The 26,292-nt window shown below is 43.4% G+C and overlaps 1 protein-coding gene across 1 annotated transcript in view; it reads right to left on the bottom strand.

Moving 5' to 3' along the window:
* Nucleotides 1-453: 453 nt before the first annotated feature.
* Nucleotides 454-26,292, bottom strand: part of LOC126455985 (1-phosphatidylinositol 4,5-bisphosphate phosphodiesterase epsilon-1-like) — a 464,968-nt gene continuing 439,129 nt past the window's right edge. Inside the window, exons 23-24 of the mRNA XM_050091742.1 lie at nucleotides 15,872-16,000; nucleotides 454-5,882 (exon numbers count right to left, since the gene is read on the bottom strand). Coding sequence (XP_049947699.1) covers nucleotides 5,472-5,882; nucleotides 15,872-16,000 — 540 coding nt within the window. The 3' untranslated portion in view covers nucleotides 454-5,471. The remainder of the gene's footprint in view (nucleotides 5,883-15,871; nucleotides 16,001-26,292) is intronic.

Here is a 26,292-nt window from a genome sequence, read left to right as displayed (position 1 = left end):
GTATGACATTAGTGATTTACTTTAGGACCTTTGTAGCTGTCTAAAACTTTATAATCTTGCATGTTTATTATTAAATAGCTGCATTGTACTGACTACAAATAAATCTGTAAAATGCATTGATTTGCAAAGTTCTGTACATCATACAAAAAGCAAATATTTTTTGCTTTTTATATGTATTGTATTTGTTTATAATTGCTTATACTGTTGTTGAATGTTTTGTTTTCGAAAATTAAGATTTATTGCTTATAAGAAACTGGATTTTTGTGAAGTTTTATGGACACACTTGACCTGACCATACTTTTAGTACTTAGAGAATGAGGTTACAAAATTGTTCTTAAGAATTCATTTTAAAAAAAAATCGTGAACAGAGTGAAGAAACACCACCATAATTTTATTCTACACTCAAAATAATTTCCTAGACACATCTTTTTGTCGCACATATAGTTTTTTTTCTTAATTTTCATACAATAGGACTGATCTAAAATGATGATGTAAATGATTTCAAACTGTGTAGAATTTTCTGTAGTATGTTTATTGCTGCTTTTAGCATTACATTTGTGGCTAACTCCACTGCTTAAATTGTGTAATCCTTTGCCCTAGCAATTTTTTTATGTTGGCTGTTTAGTTCTATATACACTTTCTTTAATACTTATAGAAAGGTATTCTTGAATTTAAACAAATTTATAGAACAAGATTTGATTCTATAGTTCTTATAACCACAAACTTTAGACGAAAACATCTCTAATGCTGATGGTTAGTGCTTATTTTAACCATTCACTCCTGAAACATACCTGAAATAAAGTTTAAAACTGAGTAGCTACTCCCTGATGAAGGGGGCAGCAACAGCAGATACAGGACGTTTGATTACCCCATTAATACTGTTTTTGGTTGTCTTTGAGCAATATTTTAAAGCTTTTATTAGCTGTTTTATTTCATGGAAGTAATTGCTTAAGCACCAATGATATAACATGAAAGCTACTATGGCTTATTTGAAACTCATGTTCCCAAGCAGAGAATTTTAAAATAATTCACTTTGATTTTGTTATAAATTTATATAGGTGTCTTATTTTTAAATATAAATGTTTAAAGATCATTTTAAAATGGACTCTTGGTGAAAAATTGAAAAGGATGTTCTGTGATAATAAATGTAACTTTTAATGGTTTCCAAGCACTGTAGTGGAGAATTTTTTTCTGAGCACATTTATTTTCACAGTGGCTATGAGAACATAATGTTAATTTATTTGTAATTTTCTTTTGCTTCTGTGACATTGTAACAGCAGAAAATATACTACACTTATACCGACATTCACAAAAGAACTCAGCATTATACTGTGAATGTTTAATAAAGTGTAAAGTAAAACATTAGGCCAACATTGATTTCTGTAGCCTGTACACAATGTCTGTTGTGATTATCCACAGCCTGAACTCAAACAAACACATAAGAAGTAACAAGACAAAGCCACTATGGACAGAGAGTAAACATGAAATGTTTCAGTTAGTTGTCATTTATTTTAATGTATCAAGGGAAATGTTTGTCCAGAACAATATATCAAATATAATATTATAGTTACAGCTGCATGAAAAATCCTCTGACACGAAGGAAACAAGAACAAGATATACATATATTTATATTTATGTATATATAAAAGTGGAAAATTATTTACAAGCAACTTTCTGATATGGAAAGAGTGGATAATTAGTGTTCTGACACTTAATTCTGATTCCGAAAAGTCACAACTGCTGTCATAAAATATAACATGTACAATTTCCTCAAATAGATTTGCATTGAGTTGTTTGAAAATAGAAGAGTCATAACATATTTCAGTTGTATTATAGATAACAGTGGGTAGCAAAATTAAAATAAATTAATCTCCAAGGAATTGATATAAAAAGCAACAGTTACAGTACTGTTATATCACCATAGCAGCTTTCTTACATACCTTGTCATGATTATGCCTGTAAGAAGCTTGTCAGTATCAATTCAGAATCTGAATGATGATACATAATTAGTGATGAATGTATACAGTGGACAAATAGATTTTTTTTTATTTACAACTTTCTCTCAAGCAGAAGTTGTAAGCATATAAACATATTTCTCACAAAGTTTGTAAAATGGATTTTTTAATGAAAATGTCTTTCATAGTCTGAAATAAATAAACATAATCACAGAGTGTTGAAAAGTTTGGTGGTCTGAAATATATAAAACACTGTACATTATTTCACATCTGATAAAAAGAACACATGCATGGTACAGTATACTATTTAAAATACAGCTAGGGTTTAGCTGCCTCCATTACAACTTTTTAAACTCAGTCAGCTACTGTAGAAGTAATAAGGAACTCTGATTAGAAATTGTGCAAAGTTAACCACTTCTTGTGCTGCAATGTTATTTACTGGTCGAGAAATTTAATAAATTCATCACATTTGTGCATCAGTTTCAACAATTACATTCAGTGTAATGCTTTCATTCAACAAGTATATATGCTCCATTTGTCTAATATTGCAAGCTAACACAGAAAAGGCTTAGCTCTACTAAGGTAAGATGTATCTGAATATCTAGGAATCATTATTATATAGTTTAACATTTTTAAAGAAATTAGTCAGGTTTCTTTTATTCTGAAGTAGTTCTCATGCCAGATTATTTGTTCTACTTATGAGACCCTATATTTAATTTAGTTGTAGGGCCAGATTCATTCACAGAATATAAACTAAATATATGACTAGCTCCCTGTAAGTAAAGTCATTCTACCTATATATTTTTCTATGAAATGTAATCCTTATCATTCTATAACTTTTCTTAGTGACTGTTGTCATTTTAACATTTTATGATGTATGTATCTAAACATGACTCTGGCAAAGTTTTGTTTTAGATCTTTTTCAATTCAAACTAAAGTTTGTTCTATCTGACTTCAACAAATTATGGCTGAATGTAAATTTCCAGTGTACAGAGTAAGTGGTACCTGTAGCACTAACTACGATAACATTTGCAATATGTGTAGAAATTGCTTATATCACATATAGAAGAATGTACTGAGACAAGAAGAATTTCTATCAGGATTAAAAATAAAAATAAATAAAAATAATACATTACCGTACATAATTAATAACAACTTTCCATCACAGCCATAATGACACACAGAATTAATGATGATTTAATGAAATTGCAAATTATGAAATCTGATTGTCTCATTGGTAATACTTTAGACATGATATAGGAGTACTGAATTCATGAATTATGTTTGATGGAATATTTAATATTACGCTTTTTCTTGTTTCAGTACACACTTCAGTTATACTCCTAAACTGGCAACATTGCATTAAATACAATACTTAATTTCGTTTATTTCTTCTTAAGTAGCAGCTTTATTGGTACAGAACAAAAAGGTACAGGTACATATTAAAAAAAATATATGTAAGAATAATTTCAGAGTAAAATGTAATCACAATACTGATCCAGTTTGTTGCATATCTGTAAATAAATCATGCAACTACATTCCATTCCTTTTTTATAGGACACACACATCCAAGATGTCACCCTCACATTAACTCTACGCATAGAACTTCAACACTTAGAAAAATAATTAGCTCCTGCTCTGCTTATACCAATAGGAAGGCATCTGTGCTGATACTTAACCACTGCTTTCTTGGCTCAATTAAAAATCTGGTAACAACATTTTATAAATATGTGTATATAAATATATTTACAAACAGAATAGATGTTTTTACAGTCAATAAAAAGAATATATTTACTTTGAAAGCTGTCAACAAAGAACCCTCAATTTATATGCCATTTACAGGAAAACACTTATCAATCTTAATATAATTTAGGCAACAGACAATATAACACTGCATTTGCAGCAGCATTTATCTTTTTAATACTAAAATTTGTACAGTGTACAATATGCACATTTTGATTTATAGCTGATGTTACAGGATTTTTGTTTCTTAATGTCTTTAGATGTTATCAATGACTCATGCACTGTGAAGCATTATTTTCTCACCACATGGTATAGTGAACTGGTAAAAATATAACAGTACCTTCTTGGGCAGAGAAGATCAAGCTCAGCATAGCACTCAAAAAAACCTGTTCTCAGTATTACAGGAAGTGAATTATCTGAATAACAGAACAGTGTTGAAGTATGTGTCATAAAAGCAATCATTTGAACTATTATCCAGCATAGTAACAAAACAAAGGTCACATTCGATTAAAAATGTGTACTAAGCTACACACGATGTCATGTACAGTTCAAACAAAAATGAGGAAATTATAAATAATGAAGCAGTAATAATGATTTGAACCTTACGATTATGAAGGTCGGTACCACAGTATAAAATCATGAGACGAGGTATCAGATTTAAATACAATACATAAAAGTATCACAGAAAGTTTCTTATGACTAGATATGGGCAACAACAAAACATCGGGACAACTATTCAGTCAACGCTAATTACAGGTATGTTCCGTTCTCGAAACTTCAAGCAAAATGGGATTTTTGATATTTTTATTAGTACGTTAGTACCTAATTTTAAGAACAAAAATATTGAAGATATGTTAAACATTTGATGTCGAACTTTGGTTTAGCGTTACAAAAATATCCCATTTTTGCAGAAGCCGGTTACCATCGGTGAATTTACCTGTTTTGTGTATTTGAAGTCTGTAACTGTACATAAATCACTGTTCAAAAACGCCCAGCCAACACCTGTGTCACTGACAACATTGAAAAACATTGAGAGATCCACTACAAACTCACATTTACAATACTGTTGACAAAACTGAAGTGAAACCGGCACTAGCACTGACATTAAGGCAACAGGCACAAAACATATCCACACGGCGACACTTTCCTCGAAGCAAAAAGGAGTCTTCTGTACACCACAGAAAACACGGCATTCTCTACAGACCTCACCAGCCACACGGAAACACAGAAACGCACACACGACACGCTACTGTCCTCTCGTACACTGGTCGGTTCGCAACCGTTTCCCTGTTTTCCAGTCTGGGTCGATACGTGAATGAGAGGGAAGGGGAGGGAGGGAGAGAAGGGAGGGGTTGAGAGAGAGCGCATTTGATGTAAAATGGTTCATTTCGACGATATTTGGGGATTTTAACCCGAACTTGTTCCAGCACAGTACAGAGGAAGGCAGTTTCTAAGTCAGACAGAGGCCACTCGATAAGTTACGTCACTGTCAGGGAACCACCACATACGACGAGTGGTTGTAGAAAGGGAGTGGTGACGGGTACCGCACAGCCGCGCCCGGATCGGAAGTCTCGTATTTGTAGCCGGGGTGGAACGTCCGTCGACAAAGATGGGAAGGCACCCGGGGTGATCGTCCTCCAGTGTACAGTCTGCTCGGTCTCGAGACTGCGAGTGAAGCGAGAGGAGCTCCGGCGGCTGCACGGCGGCTCACATCCAGGACGCGCCGGTGTGCGGCGAGGACTCCTGTCTGGCGCCGTACAGCGCCACCTCCACTCAGGACTTCCAGACGCGCAGCTTGCGCAGCGACACCTTCTTGAGGCGGGAGACGGCGGCGCGCAGGTCCAGGTCGCGGACGTCGTCGTCGCTGAGCGTCTCGCCCTCGGAGTGGACCTCGCGGTGCTGCGTGGCGACGGGCGGCGGCGGGCGCGGCCGGCCGCTGCAGCTGGCGGGGAACTTGTGGTGGCGCACGTGGCGCGACGTGGTGGGGTCGCTGAGCGCCTCGGCCACCGGCGCCTTGCCCGCGCTGCGCCCGGCCGCGCCCGCCGCCGCCGCCGACAGCCCCTTGCTGAGCCGCTCCAGCGTCGCCGTGCGCAGGTTGGCCGCCACGCGGTGGCGCCGGCCCGCCGGCGGAGTCGCGCGCTCCCGCTCGCGCAGGATGAACCGCCCGATGGTCTGCCAGTGTGCCTGCCGACCAGAACCGGACACTGTAGCAAAGGATGCTCACACCTACAGACAACATCTACGTCTACATCTATACTCCGCAAGCCACCCAACGGTGTGTGGCGGAGGGCACTTTACGTGCCACTGTCATTGCCTCCCTTTCCTGTTCCAGTCGCGTGTGGTTCGCGGGATGAACGACTGCCGGAAAGCTTCAGTGCGCGCTCGAATCTCTCTAATTTTACATTCGTGATCTCCTCGGGAGGTATAAGTAGGGGGAAGCAATACAGGGTGTTACAAAAAGGTACGGCCAAACTTTCAGGAAACATTCCTCACACACAAACAATGAAAAGATGTTATGTGGACATGTGTCGGGAAACGTTTAATTTCCAAGTTAGAGCTCATTTTAGTTTCGTCAGTATATACTGTACTTCCTCGATTCACCGCCAGTTGGCGCAATTCAAGGTATGTAATGTTGACTTCGGTGCTTGTGTTGACATGCGACTCATTGCTCTACAGTACTAGCGTCAAGCACATCAGTACATAGCATCAACAGGTTAGTGTTCATCACGAACGTGGTTTTGCAGTCAGTGCAATGTTTACAAATGCGGAGTTGGCAGATGCCCATTTGATGTATGGATTAACACGGGGCAATAGCCGTGGCGCGGTACGTTTGTATCGAGACAGATTTCCAGAACGAAGGTGTCCCGACAGGAAGACGTTCGAAGCAATTGATCGGCGTCTTAGGGAGCACGGAACATTCTAGCTCGCGACTGGGGAAGACCTAGAACGACGAGGACACATGCAATGGACGAGGCAATTCTTCGTGCAGTTCATGATAACCCTAATGTCAGCGTCAGAGAAGTTGCTGCTGTACAAGGTAACGTTGACCACGTCACGGTATGGAGAGTGCTACGGGAGAACCAGTTGTTTCCGTACCATGTACAGCGTGTACAGGCACTATCAGCAGCTGATTGGCCTCCACGAGTACACTTCTGCGAATGGTTCATCTAACAATGTGTCAATTCTCATTTCATTGTAAATGTTCTCTTTACGGATGAGGCTTCATTCCAACGTGATCAAATTGTAAATTTCCACAATCAGCATACGTGGGCTGACGAGAATCAAGGACGCAATTGTGCAATCACGTCATAAACACAGATTTTCTGTGAACGTTTGGGCAGGCGTTGTTGGTGATGTCTTGATTGGGCCCCATGTTCTTCACCCTACGCTCAATGGAGCACGTTATCATGATTTCATACGGGATACTCTACCTGTGCTGCTAGAACATGTGCCTTTACAAGTACGACACAACATGTGGTTCATGCACGATGGAGCTCCTGCACATTTCAGTCGAAGTGTTCGTACGCTTCTCAACACCAGATTCGGTGACCGTTGGATTGGTAGAGGCGGACCAATTCCATGGCCTCCACGGTCTCCTGACCTCAACCCGCTTGACTTTCATTTATGGGGGCATTTGAAAGCTCTTCTCTACGCAACCCCGGTACCAAATGTGGACACTCTTCGTGCTCGTATTGTGGACGGCTGTGATACAATACGCCATTCTCCAGGGCTGCATCAGCGCATCAGGGATTCCATGCGACGGAGGGTGGATGCATGTATCCTCGCTAACGGAGGACATTTTGAACATTTCCTGTAACAAAGTGTTTGAAGTCACGCTGGTACGTTCTGTTGCTGTGTGTTTCCATTCCATGATTAATGTGATTTGAAGAGAAGTAATAAAATGAGCTCTAACATGGAAAGTAAGCGTTTTCGGACACATGTTCACATAACATATTTTCTTTCTTTCTTTGTGAGGAATGTTTCCTGAAAGTTTGGCCGAACCTTTCTGTAACACACTGTATATTCGATACCTCATCCAGAAACGCACCCTCTCGAAACCTGGACAGTAAGCTACTCCGCGATGCAGAGCGCCTCTCATGCAGAGTCTGCCACTTGAGTTTGCTAAACATTTCCGTAACGCTATCACGCTTGCCAAATAACCCTGTGACGAAACGTGCCGCTCTTCTTTGGATCTTCTCTATCTCCTTTGTCAACCCGACCTGGTACAGAGGATCCATGGCGCGAACAGTCCGATCGAGGTGGTTCCACAGATACGCGATTGAGTTTGAATCCGGGGATTTAGGCGGCCAGGGGAGTACAGCACACTCTTCGTGGTGGTCTTCGAATCACGCACGTACACTGCGAGCGGTGTGACACGTTGCATTGTCCTGCTTGTAGATCCCATAGTGCCAAGGAAAAAAGGAACTGCATGTAGGCTTGACCAGGTCCCCAAGAATAGATGCAAACTTGTGTTGATCCAATGAGCCTTCCACAATGACGAGATCACCTAGGGAATGCCCTGAAAATATTCCGTCATCCAATGTGAATCCTTCTGACGATTATTGCACGGCTGTACACACCGAAGGCCATCTGCCCGATAGAGCATAAAACCTGTTTCATCTGAAAAGACTACCATTCGCCACTCAGCGGACGTCCAGTTCCGATAATGGCGTGCAAATTCCAGCCTTTGTTGCTGATGAGCAGCAGTCAGCATGGGTGCATGAGCTGCATGCCTGCTGGTGGTGGCCGTGCGCAGTAACATTCGCTGATCGCTTGTCGAGGAAACACCTTGGTTCATCTGGGTGGTCAGTTGCTCAACAGTTGTACGTCTGTTCACACATTCGCATCTCTGCACCTGTCTGTAGCCTGTGGTGTCCTTGTCAGTTTTGGATAGCGTCTTTTTGCCATGCATAGTATACGTTTACCACAGTGGCATATTGATCTTCTGGTTAAGGACAACCACACCGTAAGCAATACCAGGTCCATCTTAATCAAATTAAGTTTGGTTAGGCCACTTGTTGGGTTACCCCCGTGTTGATGTTTGAGGGGGGCAGATAGAGCCATGTTGCGGCTCGTGTCGGTGCCATTGGTAGGTTGGCATCGTGTAATAGGAATATTGGTGTCTCGTTTTCTTCTTGTGTTTACGGGCACCACTATGTTTGCTAGCACTGTCTGTCTTCAACTGGCAGCAGCAACGTTTATCGATATCTAGTACCGTGGTACTATCTTGGGAAAGACGTCAAGTGTTTTCTGCGTCGGAGTGTGTCGTGGAGTTCGGTTGGGACGGAGCAGCAGTGAGGTATGGCAGTACGTGGACATGACGGGACTGCTGGCGGCATGCAGGCACTGCCAGATCGAGGGGCTGCATTTGCGAGGGCCACAACCTCGTTGTCCAGCGGACCCAGGACATTTGAGTTAAGTGAACATTAACCCAGTAGACAAACTTCCACTATTTTGAGAACACACCGTTTGTTCGTCGTTGAGACGAAGAGCAACGAGTGGAGTGTTTGGACTTTGCGAGATTAGTTAGCCATCCTCCGCTTCTTATTATTAATCATTGAATTCCTTGTGTTTATTGGTGAAGTTCAACCAGCGGTATATTTCTGCCTAGTGGCCGCTAGCGCCCCAGTTACCTCCCTGGAGGTGAGCATATTTTCGCGAAGTGTACCTATCCTCGCCTTGCCACTGCTGTCCAGTAAGGCGTGTAGTTCGACAGCCTCCTTGATTGTGATCCAGATATGTTGTTTCTTTTGGACTACTTTGGTCGTAGTGGTTCCTTCTGCTTCTGGATGTTCTAAACACCAGATTCTGAAGACGCAGTACTGTCCACCAATTCCGCCTTGCCTGGGTTATTCCATCGTTGTATTGGTTATCAGACATTATGTAGATTTCGCAAGAGTGTTAGTCTATGTTTAAACTGTCACTAGTTTGAGTTGCCATTCGGTTAAGTGAATACAACTCTTGGCTGCCTATCTCATCGGTTACCAAGTTGAGCGACTTTCCCAGGCCGATCCTTGGAGCGCTGTTTGAGGCCCACTTCTCTCTTGGTTTGATCAGATTGTGATTATTGTTTCTTTAAATACATTTTAATGTTGAGTTATTACTATTGGGGCCTTCATCCAACAAATAATTTGAATTTCTTGTCAATAAAGCGTTCCGCCGTCAATGCAACTCTTAAGAATGTTTAATTAGATATTGTCTCTTAATAGCGAAACTTTGATGATTGTGTTTTTTTTAAAAATATTTTAATATCTCTTGGAGAGTTTTAATTGTTTTTAAGAATTTGTTATCCAGGCCTTCAGCCATTACATTGTTTTGAGTTATTACTATTGGTGCCTTCAGCCGACAAATAATTTGAATTTATGGTCAATAAGGCCTTCTGCTGTGAGTGCAACTTGCTTAAGAATTTTTTATTACACATTGTGTCTTAATAGTCAAACTTGATAAATGTTCCTTATTGTCAACCTCATTTGCAATTGGTTCCAAATAAAGCGTACGTGATTTTTAAAAAAACTAAGCAACCAATTGTAACTGAGCAAGGCCCTGTCCACACTGAATCCTGTCTTTCCCTAAGTCCGATGTTTCAGTGGTAGTTACGACAACGGCTGCACTGACTTTTGCATCTCCCTGACACAATATACCCTCCACTGCTAGAGCTGCTATCTGCCGTCTATGAGTGGTTGTGGAAAGTTGACATCGAACATAGGTGGCCCTCACATTAACGTAACTCGACCTTATATATCTCTGCTTCAAGCAACATTGCCAGAACGCCAAGCTGGAAGTCAGTGAAAGGAACAATATTTTGAGGACCCTCATAGCCAGCAGCTTGGAGCTAGTCGTCATGTCCTGAGAACTTCTGCTCTTGCTTTGTGCGTGTCACAGCAGAGTACATCTCACCCATGTGGAGAGTGTCTACTCACACCATGCATGCTGACAGTGCAGTCATTGAGTCTGTTCGAATCCTGTTGGGATGTATGAAGCCAACTCCAGTCGACAAGCTCTACCTGATGGTATGGCCCCCTCTCCCTCTGACAGAAGGGTTATCGCTGCCGATGTGGGGAGTGTAAAGCTGATCAATGATCCCTATCGTACACTGCATGATAATCAAGCCTCAAGCTGTAGCCTGTCGATTTGTCGATTGAAACATAGAACGCGCTTTATCATTAAGACTCAATCTCTAGAGGGGAAAACCAGAGTACAATCGCATCATAAGATGGAAGAGTAAGCTACTGACGGATATCCCTACGAAAGAGAAACTAGCCCCAGGAGAAGATATGCCCTGCTCTGTTTGGACATCACCCAATCGCTTTAGGGGGGGCGTCCCTCATTGGAAGACCAACATGCAAAAATGGAGCATCCCTCCAGCTATGAAGATGTGCCCCACAATTGCGAAACAGCAAGAGATCTGGGCCATTTGCTCATATTCCCTACTGGAACAACTTACACAACACAGGACTTGATCGAGATGTGCGGCCCCTCCCGTCAGAGGTTCGAGTCCTCCATCGGGCATGGGTGTGTGTGTTGTTCTTAGCATAAGTTAGTTTAAGTTAGTTTAAGCAGTGTGTCAGTCTAGGGACCAATGACCTCAACAGTTTGGTCCCTTAGAAATTTACACACATTTGAACATTTTTGAACTTGATCGAGCAAGAAACAAGGCCATTGGAGTTGTTGCATTCTGGAAATGCTGACGGGACAGGAATTTGAGTGAATTACTGTATGACACCGCTTCTAGACTTGACAATGGCCTCGATTCGGCGAGGAAGACAGTTCACAAGTTTCTTTGAGGATGATATATCCAGCTGACGCTACCCACTGATAAATGGATCCTGTAGAGCTGCCAAATAACGAGGGTGTTGACTATTACGTTTCACCTGCTGATCCAAATAGTCTCAGCCATTTTCCGTGGCATTAATTTTATGTGACTTCGCGGGTCGAGGTTCGATAGGGTGCCTGAATCAAACCAAGAATGTATGCATGCTGCCCTGAGGACACGACTGTTGTCATCTTGTAAGACGAGAGTGTTCACGGCACACTAACATGAAGATACTGATGAAAGGGCAAAAGTTACTCACAAGTAACGTTGAAATAAAAATCCTGTCTCTTGTTCACGATAATCTGAATGAGTCTGATCAAGTTATGGTATCCACAAGTCACCGATACCTCTAAAACAACATAGCACCACCTCTGGCCTGAAGTATACCGTCCCCATATTGAGGGTTAAACGCCTGCACTTACCGCCTAATATCATTTCAAAACAGGGAAAATCGCGACTCGTCGGACTACGCTACACACTCCATGCAGCTACAGCCCAATTTTTGTACTATCTGGCCCACTGAAGACGCGAAACTTAATGTGCTGGTCTGACCAATGCCTTTTGAGAGTTACTCGACTGCATATCACCTTCGCAATATTCGCTGGGACGCTGTTTGAGACAACCTTGCATTATCTGACAATGGCAACTCTTTCTGGATTTGAAACGATTACTGTTGGCAATCCGTCACACTTGTCTCCGTCCCTTGTCGGTTTGGATCTTTTTAGGTCCTCTGTTGTTACACTGTGATACTAATAAAACAGTGGTGCCGTTTATGATATGATGTTATAATGTGCGTTTATCTCTGAAGTCGTGATGGTGTTGGTGGTTGGTGTAAGGAATTTACTCCTATGTATAAATAGCATTGGGGAAGATGTTTTAATTGCAGAAAAAGACACGTAATGGACATGAGTGAAGGCACTGAGAGTTGGAATGTAGGGATTAGGAGATGGGAAGGATAATGGTAGGCTGGAGGCTTCGTTTGAATTTTGATGAGTGGGATAGGTTGTAGCTGATTAGATGCATGATCTTAGTGAATGAAGGAATTCAAATTTCGTTGGCTGCTACCAGCAGCAATTCAGGGTTCTCAACCCTAGCGGGTTTAATGAGGTATTGGAACTCAAATTTAAGAGAGATATAGAGCAGACATAGGTATTACAGGTGTTTGAGGTGTGGAAGCCTTCTGAGCTGGTACAGGATTCCGGTGGTAGAAGGCTGTCATAAACTGAAAGTGAGGCAGAGTGCATGTTGTTCAAGAATTTGGAGGGGGCGATAAATCTTGGGAGGAGTGAAACAAAAGCAGATTAAGACATATCTCCGCATCGATGATGAAATCATAAGAGACGAAATACGAGCTCAGACTGTGCAAGAATGGTGAAGGAAATTCGGATGAGTCCTTTTCGAACGAACCATCCCGGCATTTGCATTAGGCGACTTTGGGAAGCCATGGAAACTAAACCAGAACGACTGTATGAGATCTGCACGGCTCTTGGCCGGAGTGAGAGGCTAGTATCTTGCCTCTGAGATTCCTGACATGGTAAAGCAGTGCAAGTTCGTGATACAACAGCATTGGCGAGAGGATGGGTTGGGTGGACGCTTTGAGTATATGGATGATGGTCAAGGGATTTGATCGCCCTGTCTCGCCTGTTGATAGCTTAAATAGTTGTATTGCGAACTCTTTTCCATGGTTTGTAGTTGGGAATTCCAATTTAGTTTACGACCAGATATTAATAAAGTACATTGGTGTTTTGATTACGTGGACTGGACTATTGAGGACTCTTAGGCAAAGGTCCCAGGGATGGAATACGTGCGTGATTTTCCCTATAACTGTTGCCTGATTTTTTTGTCTGGAGTGATAAAGACCTACCATCGGTTACAACAGCCAACGGCTTTGGCACAGTGGTAACACTAGTTCCTGTCAAATCACCGAAATTAAGCGCTGTCGGGTATGGCTAGCATTTAGATGGATGACCGTCCGGATGTGCCGAGCGCTGTTGGCAAGCGGCGTGCACTTAGATCTTGTGAGGCCAGTTGGGGGACTGCTTGACTGAGAAGTATCGGCGGTCGGTCGGTTCCGTTGGGTCTTCCGAGGCCTCTTCAGATGGTGTTTTTTATTCCTTACAACAGGAGATGAAATTGTTGGTGTGGAATTGTAGGGATCGTTCAATGGATGGCCATAACAATTTTTTCCCTACCCCAAAGGCTAGACTAGACTTTTGAGACCATGCACGCTGTAGAGACCAGTTCTTTTCAAGCAAACAGCATCCAGTGGGACAGAGTGGGCCCCAATTAACAGTGTTTTGAAGGAGATTTTCAGTTTAGGTACTTGCCTTGCAGCAGGGAAAACTCGCGAAAACCTTGATCGAAACCGGTGGATTGGAGTTAGTCTTAATTTATTTCTGGGACAGGCCGTCCAAGAAAAAATATGAAATATGAGGCCTAGCGTGTATTGAAGCTTAATGCATATAGGCAGAATGTCAGAACCCTCATGTACTCACTTAAAAAATGCGGACATATACTTAATCTTTCAGTGTAATCTGTTAATTTATACTTCAATCTGTTATTTAATTTCCAACATACCTATCATTTTAAAAATAAGTGTATTTGTTACTCTTAAGATAGACAGAATATTAGTGAGCGTACGAAAGGACTAATTGCGTCGGACCAGATTTCACTTTTTAAGTTCTTCGGCACTGATCACCGTGATAACGTTCTACACCTTCATAATCCGTACAGCCCTCGTATAATATATTTCTTTACGTTTATCACATTACAACAAGTCGTCAAGTCTGCCTCCGCAGCTGAGTTTTTTTGCCTGGCTAACTACCATGCTTCCTGATGCCAAACAAGGAACTCGAAGGTCTACAAGACCGACAACAGCCGGGAGAGGGGTCTGCTGACCCCACACTCCTCAGTACCGCACCCAGACTGATCCATCTGTGGCCAGTTTGGTTGGTCTGGATCCAATCGTCATCAAGATCACACGCGCACCTTGTGCAAAGGCAACCATTTTGTTCTTTCTTTTTCGTATTTGTGGAACACCCTTTTTCCGGTCTACAAGTTCCTATTTTCTTTTTCTCTCTCCCCTTCGGTTACCCTTTCCCCATTCTCCATCTATTTCTGTTCGAGAACATATGATGAGGACAGGATTTCCGATTTTTTTGCCCTCCATTTTGTTCTGTCAGCTGACGGCAATTTTTGCAGATTGCACTTCAGAAATGGGCTTATGCGCTTGCAAGCTTGCGACGCTGACTTGTGGCACTCCTGCAGAACTTCCTGCTTGGATTTCCTTCGCTGGATCACTGTCTCCAGTCGTGTCATTCTCCTCGATGATCAGAACTATAGTGTCATCTCTTGCCGTTACACGAGAGGGAGCCAAATCCCCGTCGAATGAGCATTAGGATTATATTATTCGGTTACATCAAATGATTTTGCTGTCTGCTCTACTGTTACTGTGCGGCAATGGCCACTAGTGTATAAACGGCTGTAGTGGTGCGTACTCTTGCCGGAAATTATCTAGTTGACAAAGATATCGTTAGGTCCCGCTACATGATAGTCATCTAATACCACGTGTACGAGGGAGCAATATCAGTGAACTTAAGAACTGAAGCAATAAATTAAACTACAGTTTCTGTTTCGTATAAAACAATAAAATACAGGTTGCGTATGTTACATTACAGCCTAACAAAAACGCTTCCTTGTCTGAATTCCAAGAAAGAGCAGGGGAGTAACGTCTGGTCTATATGTAAGTACGCACTGCTAAAAGTGTTAGAAAATGTCAGTTTCCCATCAAGTGCAGCCAAACAGCAAAACTTAAAAAGCGTAGGCCTAGTCCTAGGCGATGCGCACTCTTGACCGACACTCCCTCCTGTCATTCATACACGCGGTAAACAACATATCTAGGAGTCATACCTGGATCAAAATAACAAAGTGATTGACAGTTACGTGTTTACATGACATCTGTCAAGGCATCAACAACGTCTTCCATTCTGTCCATCGTCATAATATCGGCAATGATATCGTTCTGCTAACTCAGGTGCCAATTGACACTGTCGGTTGAAAACGATGCTCAAGACAGGTAAGGTAACAATAGGATTTTGTTTTCGCTTTTTGAATCGTTTCTCAGTGAAGTTTGTTTATTTTACGCGACAGAACGTCGTAAATTAGATGTAAAAGTGAGTAGAGAAATGATAAATAAATTACTACCCTGCTAAGAAAACCCAGTACTCTACGTTAATAACAGCTCTTGAATGTATCCAGAACAGAAACACCCAGCTGTTGCTGCCGCACCATACTGTGTGCGGTTATTCACTTTGTTAATTTGATCGAGGTATTGTTGTAACGAAGTAGCGCAGTCGTGCACCTGCGTGCTGTAGACGTTTTCGTCGTCAGCCAGAACCCTCTGTTGGCGGGTGACGGAACTGCCGCTGCCGCTGCTCCACTCCAGCTCTTCCACCAGCACGAAGCGGGCCGGATCCTCCATTCGTCGCGCCTGCACAGAACATCAGCTTTGAGAAACGCTCCAAGCTGTCACCTCGAAATCCTAGTGAGCAGCAGAGAAAAGGCCGAACACCACAGCAAGACTACATAAAATTGCAAACTGCAAAATTTCATACGAAAAAGTTAGAGATTGTCACAAGTTAATCTCCCGACAGCAATAATCCGCGAGAAAATCGCCCAAGAGATACTTTGGATACCTTATATAACCAGCAACTTGGAGGCAAGTCAAGAAAGAATAAAAAAAACTATAAAAAGTATGTATGCTCACGTGGAATCACTTCAAAGAAAGATCCATTTCCATTAACACAAATTTAAAGGACTACAACACAATCATTCATCTGGAAGCACTATACGCAGCAGTAAGAACACATATTGCTGGACTAACAAAAATTAAAGAATATCGGATGCAGGGACGGAAAATCTTAGTAAAATTTGCGGACCAATAAAGAAAGAAGGTATTTGACTGAAGAGACCGACATCAGAAACACACAAAAGCACAGTCCGGACCACGGACACGTTCAGGAAAAGAAGAATAAAATTTCTCGTACATATTAATAAGGTGAGAGAGGATCACAAGAAAAATTCTTGGAAAAAGTATACAAAACGATTTGAGCACAGAAACACATTTTCCCCGGCTGCTTTGCAGGTAATATGCTCTATCAAGCGATAAAACACATAGAAGCACGCCATACTGTATAGCCCCATCTTTAAAATTAATTTAGTTTCAGGCGAGAAATCACAACAAAATAAAATGTACATGTTATAGTTTTTAGGCCTAAAACAGAGAGCCAACCACAAGTTTGCATAATATTTTACAGAAATAAACAAAACGATACCCAGGGAAGTTGACACACAGGTGCTGAAAGATGTTTACGCACATAATAAAGAAAGAAAAAAAAAGTATTTTTAGAAGGCAGAATTTTAAAACCAAACCTTAAGAGAATTTGAGAAGAAGGAAGAAACACAAAAAAATCATATTAAATTACTATTAAATTACTTCAAACGTTTTCTGTAAGAGGAAACGCTCGTATACAAGGCGTATCAAAACAATAGCGAAAACTGACGCGGATCAAGTTATATGAAAATAGCAGCGAAAAAGTTCAATTAAACCCAGATCCGCAAGGGAGCAGTTTGCGGGATAACTGCGATTACGAAGGTTCGAGTCGCCTCTGACTTTTTAATTTTTTTATTTTATTGGCTTCAGGCACTGCCTGTCTCACGAGATACAATTGTACCACATAATGATGCAAACGGTACCTTTGTCTAACTGCATTACAAAATTTCAAAAATAATTGTACGAGATATTTTGTCTGCAAAATACATTAGACTAACTGTACCAACACAATAGAAGTCACAAATTTTTAATGTAATATACATATATACAATGAAACACACGAAAAGCTCCCTACATTTTAAAATTCTCTTGTACAAAGACGGATGAAATGCTAGATACAGCCATGTAACTAAAAACCATCGCAATTTTTAAAATATTATACACTATAATTATTCCTGGATGTCGTCTTTGTCACAAAAAATGGTTCAAATGGCTCTGAGCACTATGGGACTTAACATCTGTGGTCATCAGTCCCATAGAACTTAGAACTACTTAAACCTAACTAACCTAAGGACATCACACACATCCATGCCCGAGGCAGGATTCGAACCTGCGACCGTAGCAGTCGCGCGGTTCCGGACTGAGCGCCTAGAACAGCTAGACCACCGCGGGCGGCTGTCTTTGTCACATTCTGTCATTATACGTACAGTTGCCACGTCAACAAGCAGTAATCACAGCATGGAAAGAGCACTAATTTTAATAAATGTCTCTTATGATTAGTATTCAAGTGACCTGCTCTTAGCTTGTTAATAGTAAGAGTTTATTTCCTCGGGAGCGCCGAGCTAAGAAACCACGGGTGGCGAGGAATGTGTTGCTGAATCGCCCATTACTATGTGCCTTTGATGATACGGTCCAAGTCCTCCAACTTTTCACATTCCCTTCTTGTTTGGGTGACGAGTGTACCACTGATTTCAGTATGAAACACTGGCCTAATTAACACAAATGTATTTGAAGTGCAAACGTTTTGGTTAAGTTACCATCTAACTAGACTTTATAAATCACCACATCAGCTCTGTTTCCCATTCAATGTTTGGAGAAGGCTGCTAGGTGATGGTCTCATTAGGTCGCATATTCTTCAAGAGAACGTGGTGGACGGGGATAGCTTCGGTTCCTGCGGCGGTATCGTTGAGGGTCTCCTGAGGATATACCCCTTGCGCAACGTTGGGGTAATTTGGAAGATGCATGTTGGGGCAACGGCATATTTTGTTGCTAATGTAATATATGTGGCGTATCCATATAGTCCACGACGGATAGGTCACGCAGGGCCTGTACGCAGGACTCCGAGATCACCTGACCTGAATTCTGTGTTGTTTTTCTGTCTGGTGTCGTCAGAAAAGCGAAGTGTAAAGCAATATAACTGATATGGCTGAAAAGCTGGGATAGCGAGTTGTACAGTCTCATCAAGCTTTGCGCTATCATCGGGGGGTGTCTGAAAGAATTTGTAGCTCACTGCAGATACGAGTGTAGTATACAGCATCCAATAGCGATGAACACACACGGAGAGCACATTTCTTAATAGGTAGAAGTACACAGTCAATTAAAGGATCTTTTATTAAGAGTGATACTTTTTAAAATTGTAATTTCCAGTTTCCAATATATTTTTTGTGTGCTTCCAGGTGTGAAAATATCTAGTACAGTTTGAAGTTTCATTATGCATTGACACCGTTCCTGAACGTTAAGAAATCAGCTCAGTTGTGTGTGCTCATCGTTTGTTCATCAGAGAACTGGGTCGCCATCACCGTGTCTCTGCTCGGGCTATACGCCGCACTGTGGCCAAGGTTTTGCGGGATATCACTCTACACAACCAAAGGCCACCAACAACATAACACAAACCGCGGAGTGAGGAAAGTATCACACCAGTAGGGGCCAGTATTGATGGAGAGCCGAATGTGTCAGTTTCAAGACTATACCAACCGTTGCGGCTATCTCAGACGACAACTTCGCAAATCTTGCGAAAGTATTTGTGTCTGCATTCACACAAAGATGTACTGACTCAAGAGCTGAAGCCAAACCATCACAGACTGCGTCGTGAGTTCGCTGATTGGGCCATACAGCAGTTGGAATCTGATCTTGATTTCAATGGAAAAACCTTCTTCTCAAGCAAGGCGCATTTTTGTGTTAGTGGCTTAGTCAATACGCAAAATTGTCGTTATTGGAGGTGGAAGAACCACAAGTGGTCCATGAAGTGCCACTGCATTCAGAAAAACTCACTGTGTGGTGCGGCGTTTGGCGTGCTGGGGTTATTGGACGTTAAGTGTTTCAAGATTGTGAGAGAAGAACGTTTGCTGTCAATGGAATCCGCAACAGGTCCATGTTACACGAATTTCTGTGGCCAGAACTTGAGACCATAGATATTGAAAACATGTGGTTCCAGCAGGATGGCGCTACACAGCCGATGCTACGCTCGATTTGTTGAAGGAGAAGCTTTGGCGATCGGATCATCTCAAGACGTGGATCCGTGAATCAGCCGCCACGGGCGTGTTATTTAGCGCCCATGGGTTTGCTTTTTTTGGGGTTACATCAAAGTCCAGGTCTATGCTGACCAGCTACAATTTTTGTAACATTTTGAGGAGAATATTTGTCAGGCTATTGAAGTCATAATGTCGCAAATGTTGGAAAGCGCGCATAACAATTAGGGCCATCGTGAGCGTCAGTGTGTTCGAACTCATTGTGTTGCAGCATTGTTTTTGTTGATGTCTAATTCCATTGGGAACCGTGTGCATCACGACCATAATATTGTCAATATATTTGGGATAAATGGCAGCATCGGTTGTAAAGATTGGAATCCTTTATTTTGAAGATCGATATCGGTCACCGTGTGATTATCTTCAGTGCAATGTACACACATCAAAAAAAGTTTTGCATCACCCCAGTTCCCAGAACTCATGAAGATAGACGTTGACTGTGGTTTTTGTATCACAGAAACAGTCCCTTTGACTGTTCAGAGATGTCACTAAACCCGTCTAAAAATGTAAACAACCATGCATGAGCAGCGCCTATTAGACTGACGGGGTCCGACAGCCGATCAGTTCCAGTCATTCCACCAGGAAGGAGGTACATGGCTCGTGTTGTCTGTAGTTAACCATGCCTAGAAGGTGAATACCCACGGCTCGATCGCCTCCGCATTGTTACTTTGTGCCAGGAAGGGCTCTCAACAAGGGAAGAGTCCAGGCGTCTCGGAGTGAACCAAAGCGATGTTGTACGGACGTTGAGGAGGTACAGAGAAACAGGAACTGTCGATGACATGCCTCGCTCAGGCCGCCCAAGGGCTACTACTGTAATGGATGACCGATACCTACGGATTATGGCTCGGAGGAACCCTGACAGCAACACCTCTATGTTGAGTAATGTTTTTCGCACAGCCAGAGGACGTCGTGTTTCGACTCAAACTGTGCGCAATAGGCTGCATGATGCGCAACTTCTCTCCCGACGTCCATGGCGAGGTCCATCTTTGCAACCACGACACCATGCAGCGCGGTACAGAAGGGCCCAACAACGTGCCGAATGGACCGCTCAGGATTGGCATCACGTTCTCTTCAACGATGAGTGTCGCATATGCCTTCAACCAGACAATCGTCGGAGACGTGTTTGGAGGCAAGCCGGTCAGGCTGAACGCCTTAGACACACTGTCTATCGAGTGCAGCAAGGTAGAGGTTCCCTGCTGCTTTGGGGTAGCACTATGTGGGGCCGACGTATGCCGCTGGTGGTCACGGAAGGCGCCGTAACGGCTGTACAATACGTGAATACTATCCTCCGAGCGATAGTGCAACCATTTCGGCAGCATATTGGCGAGGCATTCGTCTTCATGGACGTCAATTCACGCTCGTGCACATCTTGTGAATGATTTCCTTTAGGATAACGACATTGCTTGACTAGAGTGGGCAGCATGTTCTCTAGACATGAACCCTATTGAACATGCCTGGGTTAGATTGAAAAGGGCTGTTTATGGACGACGTGACCCACCAACCACACTGAGGGACCTACGCCGAATCGGCGTTGAGGAGTGGGACAATTTGGGCCAACATGCCTTGATGAACTTGTGGATAGTATGCCGCGACGAATACAGGCATGCATCGATGCAAGAGGACGTGCTACTGGGTATTAGAGGTACCGGTGGTGCAGCAATCTGGACCACTATCTCTGAAGGGCTCGCTGTATGGTCGTACAACATGCAATGTGTGGTTTTCATGAGCAATAAAAATGGCGGAAATGATGTTTATGTTGATCTCTATTCCAGTTTTCTGTACAGGTTCCGGAACTCTCGGAACCGAGGTGATGAAAAACTTTTTTTGATGTGTGTATGTTGGATCGGCGACTGCTGAGTTCACAAGATAGGTTTTTCTGTAATTCAAAATTATTGTATGCAGTAAATGTGAAGATATCCGTTGGAAGTAATCATCACAGTACATATTACACCTCATGGAAAATGTTGTACTGTTATGATATGGGCCTAAAAAGTTCGTATAGTTTGCACTGAAGATGGTCACACAGTTACCGAAATCGATCTGTAAAATAAAGGATTTCAATCTTTACGACAGATGCTGCCATTTATCCAAAATATATTGATTATTTTTGTTGTAGCTCAGCAGCGCAGTGTGATGAGACAGTTGCAGCTTGCGAGTAACCACCTCAATACAGCAACTACTTCCTGCGGCAGGGTGTTCGGTTCCTGCTACCTTTCTGTTGGGCGCTAAACTTGTTTGGCGAATACAACAGTTGCACATTTTTAAATCGCACACATAAACAGCAAAGGCTCGAGGGAAGTCATTTTCCTACGTAGACTGAATAACCACTTCATTTCATTGTTTAACGACTAACTAATGTCTTCAGCGAGTAGCTTGGGCATTACAAGGTACATCACAGTGAAAAAAAAGAAAAAAAAACAATTACAGTGCATATTTTGCTGTGACGTAGGTTGATAATTCCCAAGGGGGTGAAAGTAGCTAACTGCTAAATAATGAAATGAAGTGACTATTTCAAAATAAAACGGCCTAAGTAGGAAAATGACTTCCCTCAAGAAATTAACGCCGGCTGTGTATCCATATATACAAAAGAATACTGAAATAGTAAAGGACCGTTCCTGTTCGTTGTTATCGTCAAGCTGGCGCCAACGATTACGGAAGTGATGGGGAAGGATTGCGCCTTCAGACAAAAACGCTCTTTACGTATACATAGCTTGGTATTTTCGTATACCTGCTACCCACACCAGTTTTCAATATTAATCACGGTACACCCTGTACCGTATCCGATCAGAAGTACCCTCACACCTACTAGTAGACGTTAATATGGGGACTGCGCACCCTGAGCCTTTATGATGGTTTGAACTCTGTTGGGGACACTTTCAATGAGGAATCTGAATGTCTGAGGACGAATGGCAGCCCATTGTTCCTCAAGGGCCGAAAATAGAGAACGTAGTGACGTTGGACACTGGAATATACATGGTGTTTCACTAAATGTGTTTGTCTCTGTAAGTTACGAAGTAATAGGTGATGAAAATATTTATTGCGGTAGGTCACCATAAGAAACGTTACACTGTGTGCGGAGCTATGAACATTGTTTATTGTGTTATGATCCAAAGCGTTACAGCAAAAGATACAATTTTTTAAATGGAACAATAGTTGTTTCTATGATGCACTGGAATCAGTAACACCAGCTGTGTATACATCAGTTTAAATTACATTTCTATCACTTTTACTTTGGGAGCAACAACCCTTCAAAGTTTCAGGGGCAGATACCACACGCTGTACATAATACATGGCTGTGTGGTGGGTGATGGATGTTCTGGCGGTGGGAAGTTGATTTAAATGAGATGTTCAAATACGTGTCCATGTTCCTGAATGCACAATGCAATGCGCCTTCTAAAGGATCTGCGGACGAGATGTAACATCGCCGGTGCCACGGAGCAACATGCGTCCTCGATGCGCCGTATTAGATCATCTGGGGATGTGGGCTCAGTGACAGAAACACGATCCTTTAGATGTCCCCACAAAAATAAATCTAATGGTGTTAAATTGGGCGACCTTGCGGGCCATGAGTGAGGACTATGGCGCTCCAACCACCTTCCTGCAAACCTGTTGTTTAGTTCTTCCACAACAGCACGCGCAGAGTAGGCTGGGTGACCATCGTGCTGCATCCACAAATGGACTCTCGTGTTTACACACACATGTTCAAGAAGACCACCCAACCTGTCGACTGTAAACGCGCGAGGTAACTCACCTGTCAGTGTACCTGGGAAGTAGTGCGGACCGATGATTTCATTCCGAAGGATTCCACACCACACATTAATAGACCACCTATGCTGACGGTCGACAGATCGTACCCACCGAGGATTGTCTGCGGCCCAGTAATGCACGTTATGGCGATTCACTGCACCATAATTTGTGAACATAACACGTGTAAAGACTCCAGCGTGAAACTACGCATGGCCCATTCACAGAATGTAGCCCTCGCACGGAAATCGTTCCCGTGCAGCTCCTACGTCAGTGACAGGTGGTACGGTTGAAACCTGTGCCCGTGTACTATGACTGACACCAGCGACTGCAGCAACGGCTCGTAAGCTGACATGGCGATCGTGGTATACTGCAGCTAAAACAAACACCTCCGTCTCCTCACTTCTTGCAGTTCTTCGTCTGTAACTGCGGCGCATTACCAAGCTGCCTGTTTCCCGAAGTCATTGTTCGGCACGTAAGAACGTAATGGCTGCCAGAGCTCTTCGCCTAGGATATCTCGCGGCGACGCCATGGCTGCTTCAGTGGCATCGTGTCGGCACTCGCTGAGCATCAGCAACATGTCAACGTACTCGTTGTTCGTGTGTGACATCTTCATCCGATGTCAGGTCCGCCCCGGTAGCTGAGTGGTCAGCGTGACAGACTGTCAATCCAAAGGGCCCGGGTTCGATTCCCGGCTGGGTCGGAAATTTTCTCCGCTCAGGGACTGGGTGTTGTGTTGTCCTAATCATCATCATTTCATCCCCATCGACGCGCAGGTCGCCGAAGTGGCGTCAAATCGAAAGACCTGCACCAGGCGAACGGTCTACCCGACGGGAGGCCCTAGCCACACGACATTTCCATTTTTTCATCCGATGTCAGTAACTGTGGTATATTGAGCCCCGTTTGTTTGTGTGGCTAGAACTGTCGGGTATACGGCTGTGTGCGGCGACAGTCGGCAGTCTAACAGCGCATCGAGGAAGCTTCTCGCTTCATGACATCGGCGACGTTACAACTCGGCCGCACCGCATTCAGAAGGCGCATTGCATTATACGCAGCGTGTGTGGTATCTACCCCTGAAACTTTGAAGGGTTGTGGCTCCCAAAGTAAAAGTGATAGGAATTTAATTTAAATTGATGTATACACAGCTGGTGTTACTGATTCCAGTGCATGATAGAAACAACTATTGTTCCATTTAAAAATTGTATCTTTTGCTGTAGCTCTTTGGATCATAACACAATAAACTATGTTCATAGCTCCGCACACAGTGTAACGTTTCTTATGGCGACCTACCGCAATAAATATTTCCGTCGCCTATTACTTCGTAATTTACAGAGCAAACACATTTAGTGAAACACCCTGTGTGTTCTAACTCATCCCAAAGTTGTTCCAATGATTGCAGGCCGAGACTCTGGTGAAGTCGGTTTGTTTAAGGAACGCTGTTGTCAGGAAACCAGTGCCTCAGAGATGCTGCTTTACGACAGGGTGCACTGTCATGCCGAGACAAACATCCATCGTCTCCGGCTGTCCCTCTGTTGTATGCAGAACACAGTGCTGTAAAATGTGTTCATATCCATCCGTATCCAGCAATAAATGGACCACACCCTAACTAAGAAAAACATCCCTGTACTGTAATACCACCTCTTCCGTACTTTACTTATGGAACTACACGTGACGCCATTAACGTTCTCCAGACATTCACCTGGAACCAAACCCTTCCGTGGGATTGCCACAAGGCATAGCGCAACTCCTCGCACCAAATCACTCGTTTCCAGTCATCCACTGTCCAGGTGGGTCGCTCTTTACACCACCTCAAGCGTCACTTCGCACTGACTACAAAAATTGTGGCATACGAGGAACTCGACCTTTGTACCCCATTCTTTTTAACTCCAACGCACAGTCATTGTGATAGCTGCACTCCTGGTGGTACTTTGGAACGCACAAGTGATTTCTTCCGCTGATTTCGTGCGACTATTTACAACCACCCTCCGCAACATTCGACGGTACGTGTCCATCTGTTAGATCTGCCTGGTCTTGATTTAGGTGCGGGTGTTCTTTCACGTTTCGACTTAACAGTTACATCAAAAACAGTCGACATGGGCATCACTAGAAGGGCCCAAATGTACATGGTGGATCTGTTACTCAGGTGACATACAATGCGCAGTTCACGTCCGATATGACTGTGCTTTCCTACCTGATCTATATTGCTATTACTGTTTCTCTTCTGACAACACAATGTATGTATGTACGTATTGAACTGGGGAACTAGAAACGACGGAGACACTTCGTCCCCGCCGTAACCCTCAGTGGTTCACAGCCCCACAACAGAGTGCAGCAGTCCACGCACCCTACCACCGCCCCGCACCGAACCTAGGGTTATTGCACGGTTCGGCCCTCAGCCCCCCCCCCCCCCCCCCCCCCCCCCCCGGGAACGTCTCATTCCAGACGAGTGTAGCCCCAATGTTTGGGTGGTAGAGTAATTATGGTCTACGCGTCCGTGGAGACAGTGTTTGCGCAGCAGTCGCCGACATAGTGTAACTGAGGCGGAATAAGGGGAACCAGCCCGCATTCACCGAGGCAGATGGAAAACCGCCTTAAAAACCATCCACAGGCTGGCCGGCACACCGGACCTCGACACTTATCCCCGGGGCGGATTCGTGGCGGGGACCGGCACGCCTTTCCGCTCGGGAAACAGAGCGTTGGACTGCACGGCTATCCGGGCGGGCGGCAACACGATACTACCCGTCTCCTTTTGTAGTGGCTTGTCCGCCTGTCATGACATCAAGTGGCACATTCCGCGCTCCGTAGGTGTCTCCGCATACCTTTGATCAGATAGTGAACAGAAATAACTGGAGTTGCGCTCTACCAAAACTGGTGTTCGGCGCGTATGTAAATAACGTAGTTAGTGGTAGAACTTCCCGGGCGGGAAGGCGTGCTGGCCCCCTGGCACGAATCCGTCAGCCG

This window comes from Schistocerca serialis, chromosome 2, assembly GCF_023864345.2.
Source record: "Schistocerca serialis cubense isolate TAMUIC-IGC-003099 chromosome 2, iqSchSeri2.2, whole genome shotgun sequence".
In the NCBI taxonomy this organism is placed as follows: Eukaryota; Metazoa; Arthropoda; class Insecta; order Orthoptera; family Acrididae; genus Schistocerca; species Schistocerca serialis.
This window is presented reverse-complemented; position numbering and strand designations above follow the sequence as displayed.